This window comes from Coffea arabica, chromosome 11c, assembly GCF_036785885.1.
Source record: "Coffea arabica cultivar ET-39 chromosome 11c, Coffea Arabica ET-39 HiFi, whole genome shotgun sequence".
Lineage (NCBI taxonomy): Eukaryota > Viridiplantae > Streptophyta > Magnoliopsida > Gentianales > Rubiaceae > Coffea > Coffea arabica.
In genome coordinates, this window is record NC_092330.1 from 35,574,611 (window position 1) to 35,598,496 (window position 23,886).

The 23,886-nt window shown below is 38.0% G+C and overlaps 1 protein-coding gene across 2 annotated transcripts; it reads left to right on the plus strand.

Annotated features, from left to right (window-relative positions):
• The first annotated feature begins 5,096 nt into the window (after positions 1-5,096).
• Positions 5,097-9,791, plus strand: LOC113716442 (probable L-gulonolactone oxidase 6). 2 transcript variants are annotated; one of them, XM_027240769.2, is made up of 4 exons: positions 5,097-5,921; positions 6,638-6,893; positions 7,246-7,347; positions 8,961-9,791. In XM_027240769.2, the coding sequence occupies exons 1-4, from the start codon at positions 5,229-5,231 to the stop codon at positions 9,674-9,676; spliced, it is 1,767 nt and encodes a 588-aa protein (XP_027096570.1). In that variant the 5' UTR covers positions 5,097-5,228; the 3' UTR covers positions 9,677-9,791. The 2 variants fall into 2 exon arrangements, with proteins under 2 accessions (XP_027096570.1, XP_027096571.1); XM_027240770.2 differs by having other exon boundaries at positions 5,805-5,929.
• The last annotated feature ends 14,095 nt before the right edge of the window (positions 9,792-23,886 follow it).

Consider the following 23,886-nt stretch of genomic DNA (forward strand, 5'->3'; position numbering starts at 1 on the left):
GGGAAAAGCAAAATTATGACTTTCTTGGGGCAATCAAGAAATATAAGTGTGCTAGTGAGTTTTTGATGGTAAAATAGTTGTATGGTCCATTAGGAAAGATGGGATCAGTATAGTGAAGGATCTTCTATTCAGGTGGTTTATCTTTGTATTAATTATTAAATTTAGTTGTTCTTCTATTCTATCACACTTTCTGTCCCATCTTTTAATATGTTTTCAAGTGTTATTCATAAATTTTCATTTTAATTATTCTTTTCTTAAGTTTCAGACTTCCCATAACTACTACGAGTGAGAAAAAAAAACACAATAGATCAAAAAACAACATACAACAAAAAATTAACAAATGTAACAGAAATGGTTATGTGATTTTGTTATATTTTAATTTTTTAGTCTATTGTATATATTTTTTTAATGTTTTCAATATTTATGGGAACCTTTAAAAAATTGAGTAAAAATAGAATATTTATGAAGGAGTTATGACAACATAATAGAATGAAGGTCATAAAAGATCCACAAATTTTGTTTTTTTTTTTTTTTTTTTTTTTTTTTTTTTTTGTAACTAGCATGATTTGCTATTGCATCTTGAAGCCGCTTGCTTAATATTTTACATTTCTAGATGAGATGTGCACTAGTGCAGCGATCAAGTATTTTGTATGAGTTACCCTTGAAGCCCTTCAACTGTTGCTGAATGTGATATATACTCGCATAATTTCTCATTTTCTACTTGTTAGTCCTTAACTATTTGATCTTCAATTCATTCAGTATGGAAGTTTCTTAAACACGAATAGGTCCTTTTATCGAAAAAAAAATTAGTATTAAATTGCTCTACCATGCTTGATTAGTTTTTAGATTTACTATACAAATATATGACAATCGTAATATATTTTGTCTATTTAAGAAAATTCATTTAGCAACTGTGCTTACTGAAACAAACAAAATTATAAAGATTAAGTATTGGTTGGCCATTACAAATTTAACTTACATTTTTTTGGCAAAACCCAAATTAAACAGAAAAAGATTCACCAACCCCCTAAGTATGGAGCTTTTGGTCCATTTTAAACGATGGTGAATGTGTCAATTGCGTCCAACATGTAAAGAAACTTTTTAGTATTCTTGAACTTATTCAATTGGCTATGGGAAAATTGTTTGTCGCTAAAAGTGGCTTTTCATAAAATATATACTTTTTGGATTACTGGAACCTACCGGCGCTATCAGAAGAAATTGACCGGAAGCTAAGACTCTGGAGATTACACGCTTCAAAGGTCCTACTTAATTGGAACATATGGAGGGTAACGCCACACAAGTTGAATTAATTAATAAGGGCATGTCACTTTTTCATAAAAATATATATTTTTTTTTAAATTCTGTTGCAGATATAAGAACAATATTAATGAACGGTTTGTAAGAATCTCGACTTGTAATTTTAGAAGTATATCCTCATTTGTGATGGTGACCAAAGCTCACCTAAATTACTTATTACCAATAAATAAATAAATACGTAGGCTTCACGTTCGAGATATTCCCATTTCAAATTTGGACAATTGATGATATTAGTGGTCAGCGGTGATGTAACATCATCATGTTTTGATATACCGTAAATGGTGGTAAATGTTTACATTAGTACGCTAGGAGGCCGGCCCTGACCAAAACTTTTGAAGCCCCCTTTTTTGAGATGCCATAAATTCGAAAACGGTTGATGGAAAATGGAACTGTTTTTTTTTTCCTTTCTTTCTATTGATACAAAAGACTTTGGCAAAAGGGGAGCCTAAATTCAGATGCCACAGGCCTAGAGGAGATTATATGGCGATTTATATGATTCGCCTACCAACAAGAGACTATTAGCATACACCAGGAATCATATTTAACTTCAACAATTGATTCCAATTGTTTATAAGTAATTACTTACTTTGAACAATTGGTTTTGGGGATTGAATTTGAGCACATCCGAAAATCTTTCATTGTCGAACTTGGTGGCTGATCAGATTAAGATCACACCAAAAACAAAAAAATTCTTTTGCAAGTCTACAAGCCATTATAGCCCTCTAGCAATGAAACTCGATAAAATGATGGATATGCTTAAAACGTTGTTGATAGTGCTTAAAAAAACCAGCATCAGTTCGACTTTATGAAGGGTACCACCTTAATTAAGGTCACACACGATTGGATCGTGGTTAATGTATAGGGACAACTGTAATTGTGCTCACCTATCCAAAACAACCCACCGGAGATTATGGTTTACGAAAGTCTTAACAATTGCAATGGACATTTGGGAGTAAGTTAGTAACAGCATGGAATGTGACTACACCCCACCACAACATCATCCGTTGGGTTTAATATGTTCACAAAATTTGTTGAAACAAGTACTGCTTCCGTCCCAATTTAAGATTTTTTTTTTTCATCTGTCTCAAATTATAGTTCATTTTCAATTGAAGATTATAGCTAACATTAAATTGCTCTAAAATATCTTTATTTAATGCAGGTTATTATTGAATATAACCTAACTATTTAATATAAAACTAATTAGTCATACTTCATTTAATGTAAGGATATTTTAAAAAAATAGTAAACTAAATTTATTTTTCTAATAAAGTTAATTAATTTTTATTAAATTTTTTGAAAAAAATTATTATTAAAATGGGATGGAGGAAGTGCATGCTTTTTTTGTTTATGGGTTTTACAATTCGAGGCATGCATCCTAAGGGCACTACCTAAATTTTGGGCTCTATATATTCTTGTCTTCTTTTTCTTTTTCTTTTTTTTTTTACGCAATATTCTTATAACCTAATCTATTCCAGAATAGAGGGAGGGGGAATTTAAAAAACTGTATAAGAGGTTAGCAGGTATACAAATCTAATTAGACTAAAAGGGTACCCTGATACCTTTTTTAGATTTTGTTCTTTATAGATGATATTCAAATTTACGACCTACAGTTCAAAGAATGATTTAATCCTTTTTTGGTGACCACTAAATCAAAATGCGGTGGATGTATATTCTTGTCTTCAAGGGATGGAGAAAAGATTAAAATTTTATGATGGACCCCACCAGTTTTGTGTGCTTATTTTGTACTCCAATTGCATGAAATTTTTTTAAAAGAAAATGTTGTAGGCAGATTTTCCACTTCCATTAATCAAAAGATTCAAACCTCAGGTACATCAGGGGCTACCATCCATGCCCATTCCATCAAGACCATCACTAGATCCCAACTCTAGTGCTCGTCACGGCCCTAAATCTAGTAAAATTGGCATAAATGTCAGAAGAGGGTTTGTGGGATTTCAGCAGTGGAACGTGATAAAAGCCATTAGACGGTATGGTATGAGCAGGATGAAGTGTTACATTCTCCCATGCCCACACCAGAATTCCACCTTCTTGCAGAGTTAGGCATGCCTCTAATTAACACATGTACGAGTATAGTTGGAAGAATTTCTTGCTTCTTCTAACATCATTCCAGCTGTTGTTGCCGACTCCATTTGTATATATTTTGCTTCCACTTTACATAAGAAACTAAGATGCATTCTTATCATTCGTCCTACCATCTGCAGTCATTAGTTGTAGTCCACTCAAAGATGTGATGATTTTGCTTCATGTGATGCACGGTTGACGCGGCTGGCCAGGGGTCGACAGCCCATGAATTTTTGCTTGAAAATTTCTTTGGTACTACAACCTTTAGCGTAATATCAGATGATAAATTCGTGAAAGTTGAAATAAAACCAACAGGCAAACAGAAGAAAGGAATGTGCAATTACTACTAACATCTATTCGTCAAGTCTATGAAATCAACAGTATTGCTTAAAACAAAGAACTTGGGGTAATTTTCTTGACAAAATTTTGAAGACTCATGGAAGACTTTGACCCAAAAAACGAAAATAGCAAAAAGTGATCTTTCCCAAGTTGTTTCGTGTATTGTCTGTGGGGTTTTAGTTGGGCTGCAAAACACGTTATATGTTGATTAGAAGCACTACTAAATAAGGGTTGACGTGAATACACCTATATGCATATACATAAAATAGGTATTAGTGTTATGTGCGTAAATGTTCAATCTCACTATATTAGTAGCGTATGCACTAACAAGTCTGAATTAATTTATCTTTTTCAAATATAAATACATTTCCAATTTTGTCAAGTTTTAGGTCAATAGTACTAGCATGGTTTTTCTAACTAATTGATAGTAGATAACAATTTTGAAATTTCTCCTTTTGACTCTTCTTAACTTTGTAACCTTTGTCAATTGAGTTGAAAACAAGGAATTGTTTTTAACCAGGTCTCCGCTTGGTAATAATATGCTAGCTACAATTCTTGACAAAGTGATAATTTGGCTGACTGACGAAAACCAAATTTTTATGCTTCTGTCCTTACTTCCAAATTATTTCAGGATAAAATGGTTATTTCAATTTTTTTTATATTATACTTCAATTTATTTACAACTTATCTAAATTTATTTACACCGTATTCTACCATATTTACACCTTAAGGATAAATTAATTTGAAATGGTACTCGTGAGGTCCCATCCAACTACCTCCAAAGCCAATGACTTTACGCTTTTGATGTCAAATTCTACAAGTATTATTTCCTTTCAAGTTTACTCAATTTTCGATCTCTACTTGGAAGAAAAATAATAAAACAAAAAAAAATTCACTAATAAATTTTAGCACTAGATGAAAATGAGCTCAGAACTTACTTTCTCATTCGTATGAACATCAAGATTCTCAAAAATGCATCAATCGAATGGATGATTAATCAAGGTCAAGTTCCGAAAACGAAAGGGGAAAATACTTGTGATGTCGTCTCCAGACATTATGACAACATGTGTAGCGCTTTTCGTGGATCAAAAATCCTGGATTTCTGTACCACTATCCTTGCCGACCTAGTAAATTCATGAATACCTCCAAAGTCAACGAGTTATTTTCAAGAAATAATAAAGGGCCCCTATTTTTGCTATTTTTCTTGTCACAATCCATCATTTGTTGAAGGAAAATGTTAATCATATTTTACTTTTTATTAATCAGACTTTCAATACTTATCTTATCATACAATGAAAGTCATATGATAAAAATGATAGTGAAAATATGATTAACAAAAAGTGGAGTACGATAAATATTTCTCTTTATTCAATGTGTAATTTATCAAGCTTGGTAAGTACTCCTTCAATACGCCTATAAATTTGCCTAATACAAAGCTTTTGTTTCATCACCCTCAAGTCTTCCACTTCTCCTCACTCGTAGGACCTGAAAACATGTCCAAACTATATTCTGATAAGACCATTTTCATGAAAATTGGGATATCAAACATTATTTTGTCAATCCTTATTTTCACGGCCGAAAGTAGCCCACCTCAAGATCCAATAAGATGTTCAAATAAAACCTTCAACTGCACCGTAATCAACACTTATGGGTCCTTCCCTGATCGGACCATTTGTCGAGCAGCCGAAGTTGTCTACCCTTCAACAGAAGCTGAGCTAGTCTCAATAGTAGCAAATGCAGCTTTACAAAGCAGAAAAATGAAGGTGGCGACTTCAACTTCCCACAGTATTCCCAAGTTGGCTTGTCCTGATGGCGAAAATGGCCTTCTGATAAGCACGAAAAACCTTGATCAAACCATTAATGTCGATAAATCGAGCATGACGATGACTGTTGGAAGTGGAATGACTCTCAGGGAGCTGATTAGCAAGGCGGCCGAGGTGGGGCTGGCCTTGCCTTATGCACCGTACTGGTGGGGCTTAACAGTTGGTGGAATGTTGGGCACGGGGGCTCATGGCAGCTCTTTATGGGGTTTGGGCAGTGCTGTCCATGACTATATTGTTCAGCTTCGGATTGTCACACCTGCCGGACCTGAGGAAGGTTATGCAAAAGTGAGGATACTTGAGAGTGATAATCCTGAGCTCAATGCAGCAAAAGTTTCTCTTGGAGTTCTTGGAGTAATTTCACAGGTACTTAGGTTGGTACTCATTTAGTTTTCATTTTTGTCTGCATCTTTGTTTCTCCTCCCTGCAAAAGTGACTGCATTTACGGTAACACCTTGTTTGGATTAGATTTTTTATAGAAAAATTATTGTAATAATTTGATATATACGAGGTAAAAAAGTGATCGAAAAATATGTTCACAGACAAAACGTTGTAATTGCTGTCTAGAGGGGCCATCATCATGTGAAGGGCTTTTGATATAGGGGGTAGAGGTTAGAAACAAAATCATACTTGTCTGGTAAATCACAAGTGAAGTGTGACCTCTCATCCAAGACAAGTAGTGCAAGACTCATTTCGGAAATTGATATCGATACAACTATGAACCTTTGAAGCCACTAGTTATATGAACCTATGGCTCGATGAAAGGAAAATCATGGTAGTAAGAATCAATTACTACTAATTTGACCTTTGTGAAAACGTTGCAAATTAAGGCATTTTGTTATTTAATGATATGCAAAAAGTCTATGCGCTTTTTGTAATGCTTATAGTGTTGATTCGAATCAAGTGCGGTTATGAATTGGTATAATTTTGGACCAGTAAAATTTTAGATTTTTGATGCAATAGTACGAGAATAGCTTATGTTACTAGTAAAATAATTCATCCTATCTGGAAACAAGATCGAGTGTTACTTTAAGTTATTAGTTTAATAATAATGGTGCTTAAAAAAATTATTGCAATTGCAGGTAACTTTGAAGCTTCAACCAATGTTCAAACGATCTATCACCTTCTTAGAGATGAATGATTCAACTCTTGGAGATCAAGCATCAAGCTTTGGATATCAGCATGAATTTGCAGATGTTAGTTGGCATCCAAGTCAAAAAAAGGTTATTTATAGGGTTGATGATCGAGTTGCCACCAACACCCTGGGAAATGGCCTTAATGATTTCACTGGCTTTCGCTCCACTCCTTCACTTGTTGTCGCAGCAGTTAGATCCACAGGTCCAGCCAAAACTTTTCTTTGAATAATTCATTTATTATTTCTCTACCCCTTTATTTTCTATACATTTTTTGAAGGAAAAAAAATAAAGAATCCAATAATTTTCAGGGAAGTTGATAATTATATACTTTTTCTGAAAAAATAAAGCAATTCTCAGGGATTGGGTTTAGGAGTGTAAAAGATTTTAATCAAATCGAATACCGTAGTGTTCAAGGTTATTTGATTATTCTACTAAATTTAAAATTTTATTTAAATTTAATTTGTTTATTTATCAAAACGGGCTTTTACCGATGTTGAAAATTATCTATTGTTCAATGTTATCGGTTGTTATAATAGTGAACTTTAACCATGCAGAGGAGATTCAAGAATCAACAAATGATGCAAATGGGATATGCTTAAATGCGGCAACAACAATATTGACATTAAAAGCGACTGCATACGGGTACACCAACGATGGTATTTATTCTTCTCAAACTGTTCATCTATGTGGTTGTCTTTCATCTGGAATTTAATGGGAAAGTGACTTCACAGCTCAAACATGTTCCCCCTGCAGCAACTTTATTATATGCACAAAACTAGCGGATTGCCATGTTGAAATGTGGTCTCATAATTAATGCAACTCAGTATCACTGCATGCAGATAAATCATGTTTAATAGTGGCTAATAGTAAAATTTTTCAGCTGTCTCTGTTTGGATCGCTGAGTTTTTCAAAAATTAGTTTTTTAAATACTATTAAAATTTTTAAAAAATATTTTAAAAGGTATTCTAAAAAATAATCTAATTTTTTTAATATTTAAAAAATATCTCAAAATATATTCTAAAAACTCTTCTACTCTTAAATATTTCAAAATATTTTTTAAAAATATTTCAAAATATACTTTAAAAACTCTGCTGCAGTAAAATTTCTCTAAAACACCAAAAAAAAAAAAAAGCTAATCAAAACGCACCTGTCTTCCCAAATTTCTTTGTCATAAAATTAATAATTTGATCATGTCTATGTCTACAAATTTCAAGTCACAACCATGTTAAGTTTACAATTGGTTTCTGTTTAGGTTCTGTTTTCTGTTGGTTTGTGTGTGTATGACTATGCTTGACTTGACTGTATTTGTATGTCAATCAGTCACCTGACCCATGCAATTGCTTTCGGCAGTAAGTTACATGAATACACCGACAAAGTGATAATGGTTTTCCTTTTGCTAAAAACCTGATGTCACATTGGTTTTTTTTCTTCTTTGTTTTCGTCAGAGTTGTTGATTTCTTGAAACTTATGTGTTGTTGACCTTTTCATTTCCGGACAAAATATGCTAGTTCATAGGGGTACATGCCGTTTAGAATAAATCCAACAGGAAAAAAAGAGTTTAGAAGAGTACATATTAAACAATCACTCTCAAACTTTATACTTTTTTTGGATTTCGATTTAAGATCAGATAGGAAGGTTTAGAGCTTTTGTCCCATTCATGAAATTGCAGCCCACATCAATGGCCCCTAGACAAGAAATACCAACCACTGTAGTACCCAGTTCATAAATACGTAAGCTACCACTCTATGGAGTGCAGAATTTGGCTAGCCTGAATTGGTCAACATGTCAGAGATCCTTAGTAAATTCCAATCTACTCAATGTAAATGTTTTAGTACCATCAGCCTACAAATAAACTATCATCCGAGTATTATAGTGTTTAAAATAAACTAATTAATCAACTAGAGAGAAAAGTATATGCATTACAAATTTAATGGGATTGCCATTTCAGTTGGTGACATAATAATTATGATTATAATTAAGCAAAATACTTAACAAAATGGATTAATCTTTCCTGCACTGTCAGTAGTGCATATACTGACGAGTTTAAATGCATGTCATATTATTTGTATTTAAATTTAAACACTAAATTTTACATACATAACATGTATTTAGACTCTTAAGTGTATAAACTGTCAATATATAAAAAATTTAATCAAACGAAATATGTCAATACGTTATTTTCTTACAATGCTTGTATCTTTGCTTCATGTTCACAAAAAAGAAAAAAAAAATCCAGCATTGACCAATGACTTTCTGATACATATGCTAGGTATTATATTCAAGGGATATCCAATAGTTGGATATCAAAATCGTCTGCAGGCATCAGGCAGCTGTCTTAATGGAATTCAAGATGCATTGCTCACAGCTTGTCCATGGGACCCTAGAGTTAAAGGCTTATTTTTTCACCAAACAACATTTAGTATAGGGTTCTCAAAAGTCAAGGGTTTCATTGAAGACGTACAGAATCTAGTCAATTTGGTGCCTAAGGCCTTGTGTGGCATAGACATTTACAATGGCATCTTAATGAGGTATGTCAAAGCTTCAAGTGCTTATTTGGGAAAGCAAGAAGATGGGATAGACTTTGATATCACATACTACAGAAGCAAAGATCCAAACAAGCCTAGGCTTTATGAAGACATTCTTGAAGAGATAGAGCAAATTGCTATGTTCAAGTATGGAGGGTTGCCACACTGGGGAAAGAATAGAAATGTTGCTTTTCTTGGGGCAATCAAGGAATATAGAAATGCCGCTGAATTCATGAAGGTCAAAGAAAATTATGACCCAAATGGGCTGTTTTCTAGTGAATGGACAGACCAAGTTCTTGGATTGAAAAATGGGATCACCATAGACAAGGATGGCTGTGCTTTGGAGGGCCTTTGCATTTGTTCTCAAGATAATCATTGTGCCCCAAAATTGGGCTATTTTTGTAGACCAGGAAAAATTTACAAGGATGCTAGGGTATGTACCCTATCAGCAAAAAGGTGAAGAAAATACTTATAGTCACAAAAACATCTTCACGTAGAATTTTAGACTTTCTAGGAAATAAATTATTTTTGTAACGTCCTAATGGAATTTTCCAATAAAGTCGACCTTATGTGCATGAGGCCTTTGTGTGTGAAATAAATGTATGAGTGGATGTAGATGTGAAAATGGGCTCATATCTCCTACTGGCATAACCAGTGGTGAGCCCATATATACCCATGGCACATCAGGCCCATTCAAAACTCAGCTATCCCGAAACTAATCAACCTTAGCCAATCCTTTCACACAAAAAATAAATAAATAAATAAATTTTTTACTCAAAAAAAGTTGCACAAATTCATCAAGTAATAAAATTTTAATTTGATAAACTGAAGTACAGGTTAGTGAAACCACCAACGGGGCTGGTCGCTACCATCTAAGTGGGTGGGGTGGGACCCTTGCCTCCCACCAAAAAATGTCACATCTAAATGGTTTGTTTCTAAAAATAATCCAGGCGGGTGTGCTATGCACTCGTCTGGTCCGGTGGTGGTTCAGTCCCCTCCGGTTTACCCCTGAATCTCCTTAGGTCCACCCCCTTCCCCTTAGTGTAGGATAGATAATCAAAAACTAAGGAATTCCAGAGTCAACAAAAGATGGGAAGCAATACAAAAGTCAAAAATGGTGGCTTTGTTCTCTGCCTCCTTACAAAGCTGCGGCCTCTCTCCCTTTTTTTTTCTAAAAGCTACGGCTCCCTTACAAAAAGCATGACACCCCAAAACCTAAGCCACCCAGAATACTAAATTCCCCTTCGGGTTGTGGTCCCCAGTTCAAGGAAGGGAATTTTCCCTATTTTGGAAATTGTTATTTTTTTCCCAAAATTAAAACAAGACTCCCTCAAAATATAATAAAATAAAATCTATTACAATTAAATTTCGTCAGCTTCTCAAGCGGGCCCCACATACGACCAAACCTCTAAATTTTGATTTTAAGCACTTTTCAGCATCCAGTCCTGCAATTGGCACCAAAACAAAATATCAGTAGAATCTACTCAATTACTGGAAATATTTAGTCGAATAAAAGTGCATTAACACCCAAAATACTCACTAAAATGCACCCTATCAATCTTCCCCACACCTAAATTATGCTTGCCCTCAAGCATAATGAACTCAGAAGTGCAAACAAGATACTAAGCAGTTTATAGCAGTCCATACCAAGAGTGGCATTCCAAACTACCATAAACTTGCTCATATATCATATCTCCACCACTTACTTATGAATTTAAATGCAACAATCAAGGGACTTTGCAAGGTTGTAATGGGGTTAGGGTGAGAAGGTAGGATAAAAGGGATTCAAAAGGGTGTAAAGGTATAAAGAAAGTGCTCAGAAACTCACTACACAGATTCTTGCACATTGGGAACCTCAAGGCACCTCAACCATCCCTCAATCGAAGTAAAGATTGGCACATGCCACAACCTTCGACTCATCGTTCTCCTCTTTTTTTTTTCTTTTCTTTTTTTCCTTTTTTTTTCGAGAAAGAATTTCAAAAACTCCCAACCAGCACCATAAAAATCAACTTTACTTGCTGATTTCCTGCACTTTGTCTTCTTTTCACATTTCTTTTTTTTTTTTACTTTTTTCCCTTTTTTTTCATAGATAGGTGTAATGCCTCTCAAATAATACTCCAAAACTCTGTATAGCGGAATCAAAGCACTTCTTCACACGGGATTCAAGAAGAAAGTCTGAAAAGAGGTTTACGGTTAAAAACTGAGGTCTCAAGTGAAGAATAGGAGTTAAGACTCAACTTGGCTCCCTAATGGTAGTAAATAATCCAAAGGTTGGTTTTAAGTAAGTCCAAAAATGGCTCATTCCTAGGTGCCCTATCATTTCAATGCATTAAACTCATTTAAATGCAGTCTCGACATGCATAACCGAGCAAGTTTTAGAATGACAAACCATGTGCAATAACCACTCAAACAAACGAAAAATTAGGCCAAAAAATCGCACAAGTGGCCAAATTGATGTTAAATTCAGCATATTCATCAATCAATTCCGTATTAAGGAAAGCAGAGCACCCCATGGCATGAACTTACTATTTATACTCATATCTCAATCGAATTCATCACCGTTTAACCACTAAAATAAGAAAAATGCACACCCAACAACTAAAAACACGACTCAAAGCATAGTTAACCCTCCCCCACACCTAAACCTTACATTGCCCTCAATGTAAGCAAAGAAAGATCAAAACAAAGGTAGCGGGGCAACGATACTTCCCTTAAAACGGAGGAGGGCATAAATGCATTATGGCTGTGGAGGGAAAGGCGGTCGAAAGCCCACGTGATGAAGATACTGCGCTAAATTCTGGGCCATCCTGCCCATTTGACGCTCCATCCGCTCCATACGAGTATCCATGTGCTGCATCTGGAACCGAAGGGCTGCAATCTGAGTATCAGCGGAGGAAGACGTGGGAGGTGCCGAAAAGGACGCTCTGGGGGCATCTGTGGAAGGACCACCAGCCTCCGGATCAGTGGATCTGGAAGCTCTGCGCTTAGTAGGAACAGAAATTGGCCCTGGAGGAGCAAACTGGAAAGCGCCATTCACCTGTTCCACAAGACCCATTTTCTCCAAACAAACAAAATCTAGGGGCTCCATATTACAAGCACGATGCAAGTTATGATTATTCAGGTCCAAAACCCCTAGATTCACAGCCAATTGAATAATAAATGAGCCTAAGATTAATGGCTTATTTTTCTTACTTAGCACAGTGCGGAGGTGGAGGGCAAACCAGCTACCCAAATTGACCTTAATCTTAGTAAGCATGCACCAAATGAAAAAGAACTCGGGTTTGGTTAAAGTGCCCGAACTATCCTTCCTACCGGAGAAACTGTAGGCCATAAATCTATGTAAATAACGGTAGGCGGCGCTCCTAAGATAAGAAGCGTTAGACTGACTGGGGTCATAGTTGTGTCGGTCAACCGACAAATCTCTCCAATAACCAATGTTATGAGAGAAAAATGGCTCTATGTACTCGCACGCACTGTGCATATATTCCTCACTCTGAGAGTATGGAATATCAATGAACCCAAGAGCCAAGTTAAACTCAGTGATAGACTGGTTGAATTCTCTACCCATCAATCGAAACCTCACTACCCCAGGAGTGGTAACGGAGAATTCATCAGGAACATAACTCCCAGTCAACAAACAACCACTTAAAGCAAATGATCCCTCAATCACAACTCCCAGTCACAAACAAGTGCAGAACGGACAATAAACTCACCCCCAAAAACTAATTAGTCCTGGGAACAGCACAATACTCCCCAATACTACCAATTTAACCAAAAAACTAATTAATTAGAGAAACACAGCAGAAATTTCCAAAAAAAAAAAACTAATTAAATCAGGCAACTAGAGTAGAAACTTTCCCCAAATATCACAGGTCGGGCACAAAATTTACCAAATAATCAACAATCATCCACAAATACGTCACAGCACCCAAACAAGCACCAAATTTCTGTCCTCAGCTAGCAAATCAAAAATCTGGCCTCAGTTACGAAATTAAATTCTGGCATCAGCTAATAAAAACTACTAATTTGGCCTCAGCTACTTCATGACAGAAAGTTAAAGAAAGAAATCACCGGAGGGGTTTTGGAGTGGATAGTGGATGACAGTTGAGAGTCGTGGAAGGGCCGCACGCTGGGCTTTTGTCGCGCGCGCTGGGTTAGGTACGCGCATGTCGCACCTGGTCTTCTCGCGCAAGGAGACGCGCGCCTGGAGTTGATCTGGCTAGCGAAGTTGTGCGGCAGCTGCTATCGGGCTCGCTGGGCGGCGCGCGCGCGGTCTGCGCACACGGACTGCGATCCGCGACTGCGGCTGCTGCTTGCTGCTCTGGTTGCACGCACAAGGAGCGCGCTGGGGTTAAGTGGGCGCTGACCGCGCTCTGGTGCAAGCGGCGTAGCGCGCAGAGGCTGCTGATGGCAGCTGCGGTTGGTAGGGCTGGTGGTCCGCGCGGTAGGTTGTCGGCGCGCGAGAAGCTTGTGCGGCTGCGTGGCCGCGAGCAGTCGATGGCGAACGGAGGTGGTGGCGGAGAGCGAGGACGTGCGGTGTGAGGCAATCTGACTGCGTGCGCGATGATGGCGAGGTGCGACTGGGCAGCAGGCGCGATGGGCGGCCGCGTGGCGTGCGGCGACGTGCAAGGTGGCGGCGGCAGACAAGGAGAAAAGAAGGAAGAAGAAGGAGAAAAAGAAAGAAAATGAAGAAGAAAGAAAAAGAAAAGAAAGGAGAAGAAGAAAAGAGTCGGGCTTCGTGCCCTTTGAGAAAAAAAAGAAATTTTTTATAAGGGCAATTTTGTCTTTTCACCCTTTTTTTTCCTTTTTTTTGGGAGCTAGAGACCCCTATCCTCAACGTGGGCACGCCTAATCGCCCTCTGGTCTTTTTACCATCCTTCCAAAATTTCGACCCTCAGGCGTGATCACCTGGCGTGGGCACGCTTAACTGCTATAGAGTCTTCTGATCGTCGACGAAAATTTCCTTCCCTCAGGCGTGACCACCTGGCGTGGGCACGTCTAACTGCCAACTTTCTGCCACCAAACATCAAACTATTAAATGACACTAATACTTAACTCAAACTTCAAAAATGTTTGAAAACTGAAACAAATAGTCTTGGGTTGCCTTTCAAGTAGCGCCTTTCTTTAACGTTTTTGGCTAGACATGGCCAAAATCCTCAAGCAAGATGAAGTGGATGTGGGAGGTGTACAATTTCTACTTCTTCAACAGAAAACCCCTCATAGTAAAGCTTGAGACGATGGCCATTCACCACGAACTTTTTCCCCGTTTTTAAACTTTGGATCTCCACTACACCATAATGAAACACATTAGAAACGATAAATGGACCAATCCAACGAAAACGCAACTTACCGGAAAAAAGTTTAAACCTCGAGTGATACAAGAGGACTTTTTGCCCCACTGCAAAAGATTTCCTTGAGACTTGCTGATCATAGAAGATTTTAGTCTTTTCTTTATAGATCGTAGCATTCTCATATGCTTCATTCCTGATTTCCTCCAGTTCTTGTAGTTGCAATCTCCTTTGAACCCCCGCTTCTTCCAGATTCATGTTGCACTGTTTCACTGTCCAAAACGCCTTGTGCTCGAACTCCACAGGGAGATGACAAGTCTTACCGAAGACAAGTCTATACGGAGACATCCCAATCGGCGTCTTATACGCGGTGCGGGTACGCCCACAGTGCATCTTCTAACTTTAAACTCCAATCCTTCCTATCTGGGCGCACTATCTTCTCCAAGATTGATTTGATCTCCCTGTTCGACACTTCAGCTTGACCATTTGCCTGCGGGTGATACGGTGTGGATACCTTGTGAAGCACGCCATATTTTCGGAACAGGGCAGTGATAGTCTTATTACAAAAATGTGTCCCACTGTCACTTACCATAGCTCTCGGCATTCCAAAGCGGATAAAAATATTAGATTTTAAAAACTCTGCAACAACTCTAGAATCGTTAGTACGGGTGGCTTTGGCTTCCACCCACTTAGAGACATAATCAACCGCAAGTAAGATATATAAGAATCCAAAAGATGATGGGAAAGAACCCATAAAATCTATCCTCCAAACATCAAAAACTTCCACAAACAACATAGGGGTTTGAAGCATTTGATCCTTACGAAAAATATTCCCCACCCTTTGACACCTATCACAGGATTTGCAAAATAAGTACGAATCTTTAAAAATGATGGGCCAGTAAAAGCCACTCTCCAACACTTTGCGAGCTGTTCTCTTGGACCCAAAATGCCCTTCCCAAGCAAACGAATGACAGAAATTTAAAATGGAGTGGAACTCACCTGCACTTACACACCTCCTTAACACTTAATTCGAACATTGTCTCCAAAGGTACGAGTCGTCCCAAATATAATATTTGGCGTCACTCTTCAACTTGTCTCTCCTAACCTTCGGCCACCCTGTAGGCAATTGATTAGTCACTAAAAAATTTACTATATCAGCATACCAGGGTGTAGACGAATCAACAGCGAAAAGTTGTTCCTCAGGGAATGCCTCTCTCAATGGTTGCTCCTCTTTATGAGCAAGCAAGCGACTCAAGTGATCAGCAACTAAATTTTCTGCCCCACTTTTATCTTTAATCTCCAAGTTGAATTCTTGAAGAAGCAGGAACCATCTGATGAGTCTTGGTTTAGCATCCTTCTTCGTCATCAAGTACTTCAAGGCTGCATGATCAGAGAAAACTATTACTTTTGCACCTAACAGATAAGGTCTAAATTTCTCTAATGCAAAAACCACAGCTAGCAACTCTTTCTCTGTTGTAGAATAGTTGAGTTGAGCTCCATTCAACGCTTTTGATGCATAGTAGATTGCATGTGCAGCTCTGCCAATCCGCTGCCCCAGCACCGCTCCCATTGCGTAGTCACTCGCGTCACACATTATCTCAAATGGGAGGCTCCAGTCTAGAGGTTGGATAACAGGCGGTGATGTCAGTGACTCCCTCAACCTGTCAAATGCCACCTTGCACTCCTTGGTGAAGTCAAATGCTACATCCTTCTGCAACAGTTTGAATAGGGGCGCTCCAATTTTGGAGAAATCTTTGATAAATCTCCTGTAGAACCCTACATGACCCAAAAAGGAATGCACCTCCCGTACACTTACGGGGTAAGGCAAAGCAGAAATAACATCAACCTTTGCTTTATTCACTTATATACCACTGGCCGAAACTACATGCCCTAAAACAATGCCATGATCCACCATGAAATGACATTTTTTCCAATTTAGAACTAAATTTGTCTCAATGCATCTCTTCAAAATCAAAGCTAAATTATCCAGGCATTCATCAAAACTATCTCCATACATACTAAAATCATCCATAAACACCTCGATAATTTTTTTTGACATATTCAGAGAATATACTTACCATACACCTCTGGAAAGTTGTTGGAGCGTTGCAGAGGCCGAAAGGCGTCCTCCGATAAGCAAATGTACCAAAGGAGCAGGTGAATGTAGTTTTCTCCTGATCCTCTGGTGCTATTGCGATCTGAAAATAACCAGAGAAACCATCAAGAAAACAATAATAGACACGACCAGCTAACCTTTCTATCATCTGATCAATAAATGGGAGAGGGAAGTGATCCTTCTTTGTCACAGCATTCAGAAGTCGGTAGTCAATGTACTGACGCCACCCTGTGGGTTTCTTCATTGGGACCATCTCACCCTCTTGGTTCTTCTCAACAGTTACTCCCGCCTTTTTCGGGACTACTTGCACAGAGCTCACCCAAGGACTATCTGAGATGGCGAAGATGATCCCTACCTCTAGGAGTTTAAGTATCTCCTTCTTCACCACTTCCATCATAAGTGGGTTCAATCTCCGTTGCGCCTGTCTGATCGGCTTTGCATCATCCTCAAGCCGGATCCGATGCATGCATAATGAGGGGCTAATTCCTTTGATATCTGCTACACTCCACCCAATCGCCTCCTTATGATCTCGAAGAAGACGAATCAGGTTGTCTTCTTGCCTTGGTGACAGGTGTGCAGATATAATGACTGGCAATGTCTCCTTGTCCCCGAGAAAAGCATACTTCAAATGATTTGGGAGAGGTTTGAGCTCCAACTCAGGTGCCTGCACAATAGATGGCAACAATTTTGCCTGAGTTTCTGGTACGAAGAGAGAAGTAAGCTCATACCTTGGAGAAATTGGTGGGAGCGAATGCAGTGCTCCAACAGCCCGGTATAACTCATCACTCAATCCTACATCAGGAATTGCTCCCAACTCAAGATTTTTGGCTAATGCCACTGCCAGTGCATCGTCCCCATCCAATTCAAATATTTCCTGTACAAGGGGCTCAACAACACTTAAAGCATAAATAGAGTTAGCCTCATCCGGGTACTTCATCGCATAAAAAATATTGAAATTTACAATTTTTCCATCAAACTCCATCGACAAAGTACCCTCATTTACATCTATTTTCGTTCTAGCAGTGTTTAAAAATGACCTACCTAACAAAATAGGAGACGGATTCAGTGCCCTTTCATCCCCCATGTCTAGGACATAGAAATCTGCAGGAAAACTAAGTCATTGACCTGTACCAAAACATCTTCAACTAACCCCTCTGGATAAGCATTGGTACAGTCTGCGAGTTTGATTATAATGCCTGTGCCTTTTAATGGGCCGAGATTAAGGGACGTATAAATTGTTTTAGGCATTACATTGATTAATGCCCCTAAGTCCAACATTGCTTTCCTAATCGAGACACCCCCTATCTTGCAAGGAATGGTGAACATACCTGGGTCTCCACATTTTTGTGGGAGTTTCCTTTGGAGCATGGCTGACACATTTTCTCCCACTGCTACTAGTTCATCTCCCCTTAACTTACTCTTGTGGGTGCACAAGTCTTTCAAAAATTTAGCATATTTCAGTATCTGCTTGAAGGCATCCAGTAAGGGAATGTTAATTTCTATTTTCCTAAACACGTTCAAAAGTTCTTTTTCCTTCTCTGCTTTCCTTGTCTTTGCCAACCTGGAAGGAAAAGGAGGTAAGTTAGATGTAGTAGTGGGTGGAGGAGTGAAAGTTACCTTAGGATCCTTCCGAATATGTTCTTCTTCTTTAATTTCCTTTTCTATCTCCTCCTCACTTTTACTTTTTGAATTTTCCACCTTAGGCCCTTCCAATTCCTTGCCGCTCCTTAGTGTCATAGCACTTACATTCTTGGGACTTACCTCGGGTTGAGATGGCAATTTTCCATGAGCGTGGGACTCCAGGCGATTGATTGCAGTTGCCAATTGACTTATTCGAGCATCCATATCCTTCATGCCTGCTCTGGTGTCCTGCTGGAACTGAGTGGTGCTCATGGTTAAGGCTCTAGTTTCTTGCTGGAATTGAGCCATATTCGTGGTCAATGACCTGGTCTCTTGCTGGAGTTGGGCGGTAGTCGTAGCCAGACTCTTGACAATATCCTCCAGAGAGCTACTTGAACTGGCGGACGAAGGTTGAGACTTTTGCTGCCATAGTTGCTGAAACCCTGGTGGGCGATTTGAGAGTGAATGTTGCGGTCGATTCCCATAGCTGAAATTGGGATGGTCTCTCCAATCGGGGTTGTATGTGTTGGAGTACGGGTCATACTGCCTGCGGGGCGTGGGCACGCCTCCGGCCATGTTTACCTGTTCCGCCCCGTCCTCTTGCAAAAGAGGGCACGTGTCCGTGCAATGATCCATGCTAGTACAGATGCCACAAACTCTAGCTCGCGGTGCGTTTCCCGTGGCCAATTGCCTAACAGCGGACGTCAACTCTGACAGTTGCTGCTGAATGGATGACGTCTCTACCTCGTTAACCCTACGAGTGGGGTTATTTTCACGGAAGCCAAATTGCTAGGAGTTCTCTGCCATGGCTTCGATCAGGTCCCATGCCTCCTTCGGTGTCTTGTTTGCCAGGGCTCCTCCACTTGCGGCGTCAATAATACTCCTGTCAGTTGACTGGAGCCCTTCATAAAAGTACTGGATCAGCAGTTGTTCACTAATCTGATGTTGCGGGCATCTAATGCATAACTTGTTGAACCTTTCCCAATAGTCGTACAAGGACTCCCTGAAATACTGCTTGATGCTGCATATTTCTTTTCTCAAGCTCGCAGCCCGGGATGTAGGGAAGAATTTTTTCAAAAACTTCTTTTTCAACTGTGCTCAGGTGGTAATACTACCTGCTGGTAGGTAGTATAGCCAATCTTTAGTTGCATCCTTGAGAGAGAACGGAAAGGCTCTCAGTCTAATTTGCTCTTCAGTGACCCCAGGAGGTTTCATATTAGAGCAAACCATTTCGAACTCCTTGACATGTTTGTGGAGTTCTTCGCCAGAGAGACCATGGAAAGAAGGTAAGAGTTGGATCAACCCCGACATTAACTCGAAGGCAGTATTTTCTGTCAAAGTGGGGAATGTGATGCATAAGGGCTGGCGAGTCAACTCCGGGGCAGCCAACTCCCTTAATGTTTGGGTGTTGGCCATGCTAAATTCGTCTTCTGCTAACTCGTTTGCAGTAGATAAGTGCCCTTCTTTTTGCCTCTTGATTTCTTGCCTTCACCTACGTGCTGCCTTCTCAACCTCAGGATCGTATACCAATTCACCTGTGCGAGAAAAACGGGGCATAAACTAGCAAAAATATCAAGAAAAATAAAATAAAATAAAACAAAATAAAAAAACTGAATTCAAAAAGAAACAAATAATTCAGATGCCAGTCCCCGGCAACGGCGCCAAAAATTGGCAGGTGCCGAACCTGTGCAATAATAATAAATAAAACCTAACTACCACTTAAAACGATCAATAATCAATTCGAGTACTGGAGCAGGGACTCTAGGTGTGCAATGGGTTACTTGATTCACCCTGTTCTCGAAGAGTTTGTTTAATCCGATATACTTGAATTAATTATTTAACTGAATTCCCTAACTAGTAGACAGTGGTAAGTAGGGTCGTCTCCTCAGGGATTGGAGAGAAATTTATTCCTTTTCAAATCAAGACAAATGGGGGGGGTTTCACGATTAAATGCTAAGAATAAATTAACTGCAGAAAATAATTAATTAAAAGAAATAACTAAGAGAGACTCTAGCCAAGGGTATACTTCAGAAATGGTTCATACAACTGATCATCGATTTAAGGTAATTCCAATATTTATTAATAGATTAGTTATAGTTGCCATACACGCGATAAACAACCAACCTTCCCTCAATTTATCGATAGCTAAGGTATGACCGTTAGCTATTTTTCTAACCCAAAAACAACCCCAAGTACGACCGTACGATTTAATTTCTAACTTGCATTAATAATTAGAAAGGTCCAATCCTAACCAACAAATACGCTACGAGGGTTTGTTTAAACTAGATCGTATATTCCCCTGACATAAACCCAATTATGCCAGTTGCTACTGGAATAGAGGTAACGAACAATTACGGATTCAATTACCCCTATTTAGCAAAATAGCCTATCTGAATAATTAATTATTGCGCACTAATCAATCATACACAAGGCTATAACAATTAAAAGCAGAAAACATATGAATATCAACAAATGAAGGAAATAATTTAAAACAGTTTAGATCTCACAGTAAATGTCGAATCAATTCGTCAGTTTCTCCCTTGACTAGAATTAGCGAATTAGCCCTCCATTAATAAAGAACAGCTACGCGGGGAGAATCGGGATGAGTCGCCGCATCGAACCTTTTTCTTTTGGTCAGGAACAGAAGACAAGAACAAGAAATTTTGATTTCTTGCAATTGTCTCCAAAAGCCCAAACGTATGAAAGGCAGATTGTTCACTTCAATTGTGTTCGGCAAAAGTGAAAACCAAAGCCAAGATAAGTCAACAACGGCGGCTCTTGGTTTCTTCCCCTGATTGCTAGCACGAGATGTACGAGAGAAATGTTTTCCAACTGCTTGATTCCGGTCAAAGCCAAATTGACAAACAGTTGGTAGGTCCACAATTGCGGCTAGCCTTTCCTTCCTTTGTTAGCAATGCATACGAGAGAAAGGATTCAATTCTTTTTGATTCCTCAATTTGGTCAAGACTAATCAAAAGCTAAGGAATTCCAGAGTCAACAAAAGATGGGAAGCAATACAAAAGTCAAGAATGGTGGCTTTGTTCTCTGCCTCCTTACAAAGCTGCGGCCTCTCTCCCTTTTTTTTCTAAAAGCTACGGCTCCCTTACAAAAAGCATGACACCCCAAAACCTAAGCCACCCAGAATACTAAATTCCCCTTCGGGTTGTGGTCCCCAGTTCAAGGAAGGGAATTTTCCCTATTTTGGAGATTGTTATTTTTTTCCCAAAATTAAAACAAAACTTCCTCAAAATATAATAAAATAAAATCTATTACAATTAGATTTCGTCAGCTTCTCAAGCGGGCCCCACGTACGACCAAACCTCTAAATTTTGATTTTAAGCACTTTTCAGCATCCAGTCCTGCAATTGGCACCAAAACAAAATATCAGTAGAATCTACTCAATTACTGGAATTATTTAGTCGAATAAAAGTGCATTAACGCCCAAAATACTCACTAAAATGCACCCCATCAATAGAATAGGTTTATCGTCTCCTAAAAAAAAAAAAGTACACGTTAGTAAATTCTTACGTGGTATCTCTATAAACTCATATACTTAGTAACTTAAACTTTTGCTGCTTATACCATTGGACTTGAATAATAATAATCCTTCCTTCTTCATTTTTTTTCTTTGTTATTTTAGATGAATAAAATGGCACAAAGATAGTTGCTTCATCCATTAAATCCTCCCTTCACATCCAAATATACCAATCCAGTATATCCAACCTTGGAATCTTTGTGCTCCCACAAAAAAAAAAAAAAAAAAAAAAAAGAAGCCCATAGAATCTTCGCATTATCAAAATGAATTACATAACTAAGAATATTCCATGTCCATTTCCCCTTCAATGAAAGGCATCCTTTCCCTATTATACACATTTTGGACATCCCAACATTGCGGCCACAAGGGTAAAGGGAAATCCCATGAGGAAGCATTCAGAGAAAAGACGAAACTTACAATGGATTTTTCTGCTTAGTTTAGTGAGCCAAGAAAGTGGAACTTTTCAACATCATCATCAGCTTTTTTACAAAGCATATACTCATCATACAAAAATTTGATCACGCTATAGATTCTTTGTAGAGTTAATTACATTGAAACCCTTTATGCATTGGGGTATTATTACTTTACCCTCTTGAGTTTCAAAAATATACACTTCACCCTTTGGAAAGACCAATCAAACAACTCGACTACTAAGTCCTTTAGAAAAAGAGAACAAAATGAGATAATTGCCCTTGAATTACTATTACAATTTACAAGCTTTGCTTTATCTTGGTAACTAGCTGTTGGCCAATTGTTTCATCTCTTCTTATTATGCTTTCTGCAAACTTTTTCATGTTTAAATCTCGCCCTTCACTTTTATTTTAAGGTTATATTATCCTAAGGTGCTATTAAATACATAGATTTTGTCAATTTTCATGAATGATATGTCATAGATCGGACAAACCTTTTAAGCGAAAAGATAAAGAACAATTTGGACACTAAATGATCCACAATTAGAGGAAAAAAAACTAGCATAATTCTTGTACACAATATGAAAAGTAAAATTCAAGTACAGTATAAAAGGTATCCTGCGAAATTAGAACAAAAAATTTCAAAAATATGAGACCAGCACTTTAGAAAATTAAGCATCATTTCTTTTATTCTAAATTTCTCTTTGAATGGAACCTAAATCTTTAAGAGGTGGATCCAAAGTTTCAATTAGACTAATGGCGCAACAGGAAATTTTGATTTAGTATTAGAAAAGCAACATGAACTTAGGAGGCTTTTTTTAATTTATCTTTTAATAGATAAGTTATTCCAAATTGAAAACATATGTTGATGTGTGAAACAAAGACTTCAATTAACTTTGCCTATGATTTGCAAGGAAATTCATAAATACATAAATAACAGTCTAAAAATTACCTATTGTTTAAATTCAGCAAATGAAACATATTATGGCCAAAGATACTTTCGGCAATATACCTGCCTGGAATTAAGAGTTCAAACCTCGCAAGATGGGGGGGGCACACACATTGCATATTTTTAAAATCTAAGGTAGTAAAGTATGACTATCCCCAAAATAGAGGGCCCTAAAGCGAAATTGAGTTCGTATATGAGTACTATTTATTAGTATTTGCAAATTGTCAAGTACTAACTTTTGCGTTGTCAAAAGGTGGGTAAGGCGTGTGGTGGATGTGCGCCTAGTGTGTGAACCGTTTGAAGTTTTCTGTGCCGTTCTTGAACCAACTTTGGCCGTACCTCAATTGGACCTATCCGCGCCGTTAGCAGGAGACCATAGTTTTTTTCATCACGATACCAAACCATAGATTTCAGCATGAAGAATATAGCATAGAATAGTTAAAAAGCTAAATCCAAAAGCAGCAATTTATGCTCATTTCCAGTAATGCTATAAAATAGGACTCCTCAAATAAGAATATTCCAATTCTTTTAAGCATGTGAGATTCACTAAAACTCATGTATTCTATGCCTTTTAATGTTCCTATCAATCTGAATCTCAAAGGGGAAAAATGGGATGGGATAAAAACAATTTAATATCAAAATAAAGACACAAAAAAAGGAAAGAATAAATAAAGTGCAATACTTATCTTCTCTCATATTTTTTTCTTTTGTTTAAAAGTGGCGAAACCTCATATTGCTTGGATGAAGGATAA

Excerpts from the sequence above, each read along its gene's own strand:
- LOC113716442 (XM_027240769.2), top strand. The coding sequence starts at position 5,229 with ATGTCCAAACTATATTCTGATAAGACCATTTTCATGAAAATTGGGATA. Across the intron at positions 5,922-6,637 it reads TTCTTGGAGTAATTTCACAG|GTAACTTTGAAGCTTCAACC; the intron begins GTACTTAGGTTG and ends TTGCAATTGCAG. Across the intron at positions 7,348-8,960 it reads ATACGGGTACACCAACGATG|GTATTATATTCAAGGGATAT; the intron begins GTATTTATTCTT and ends TACATATGCTAG.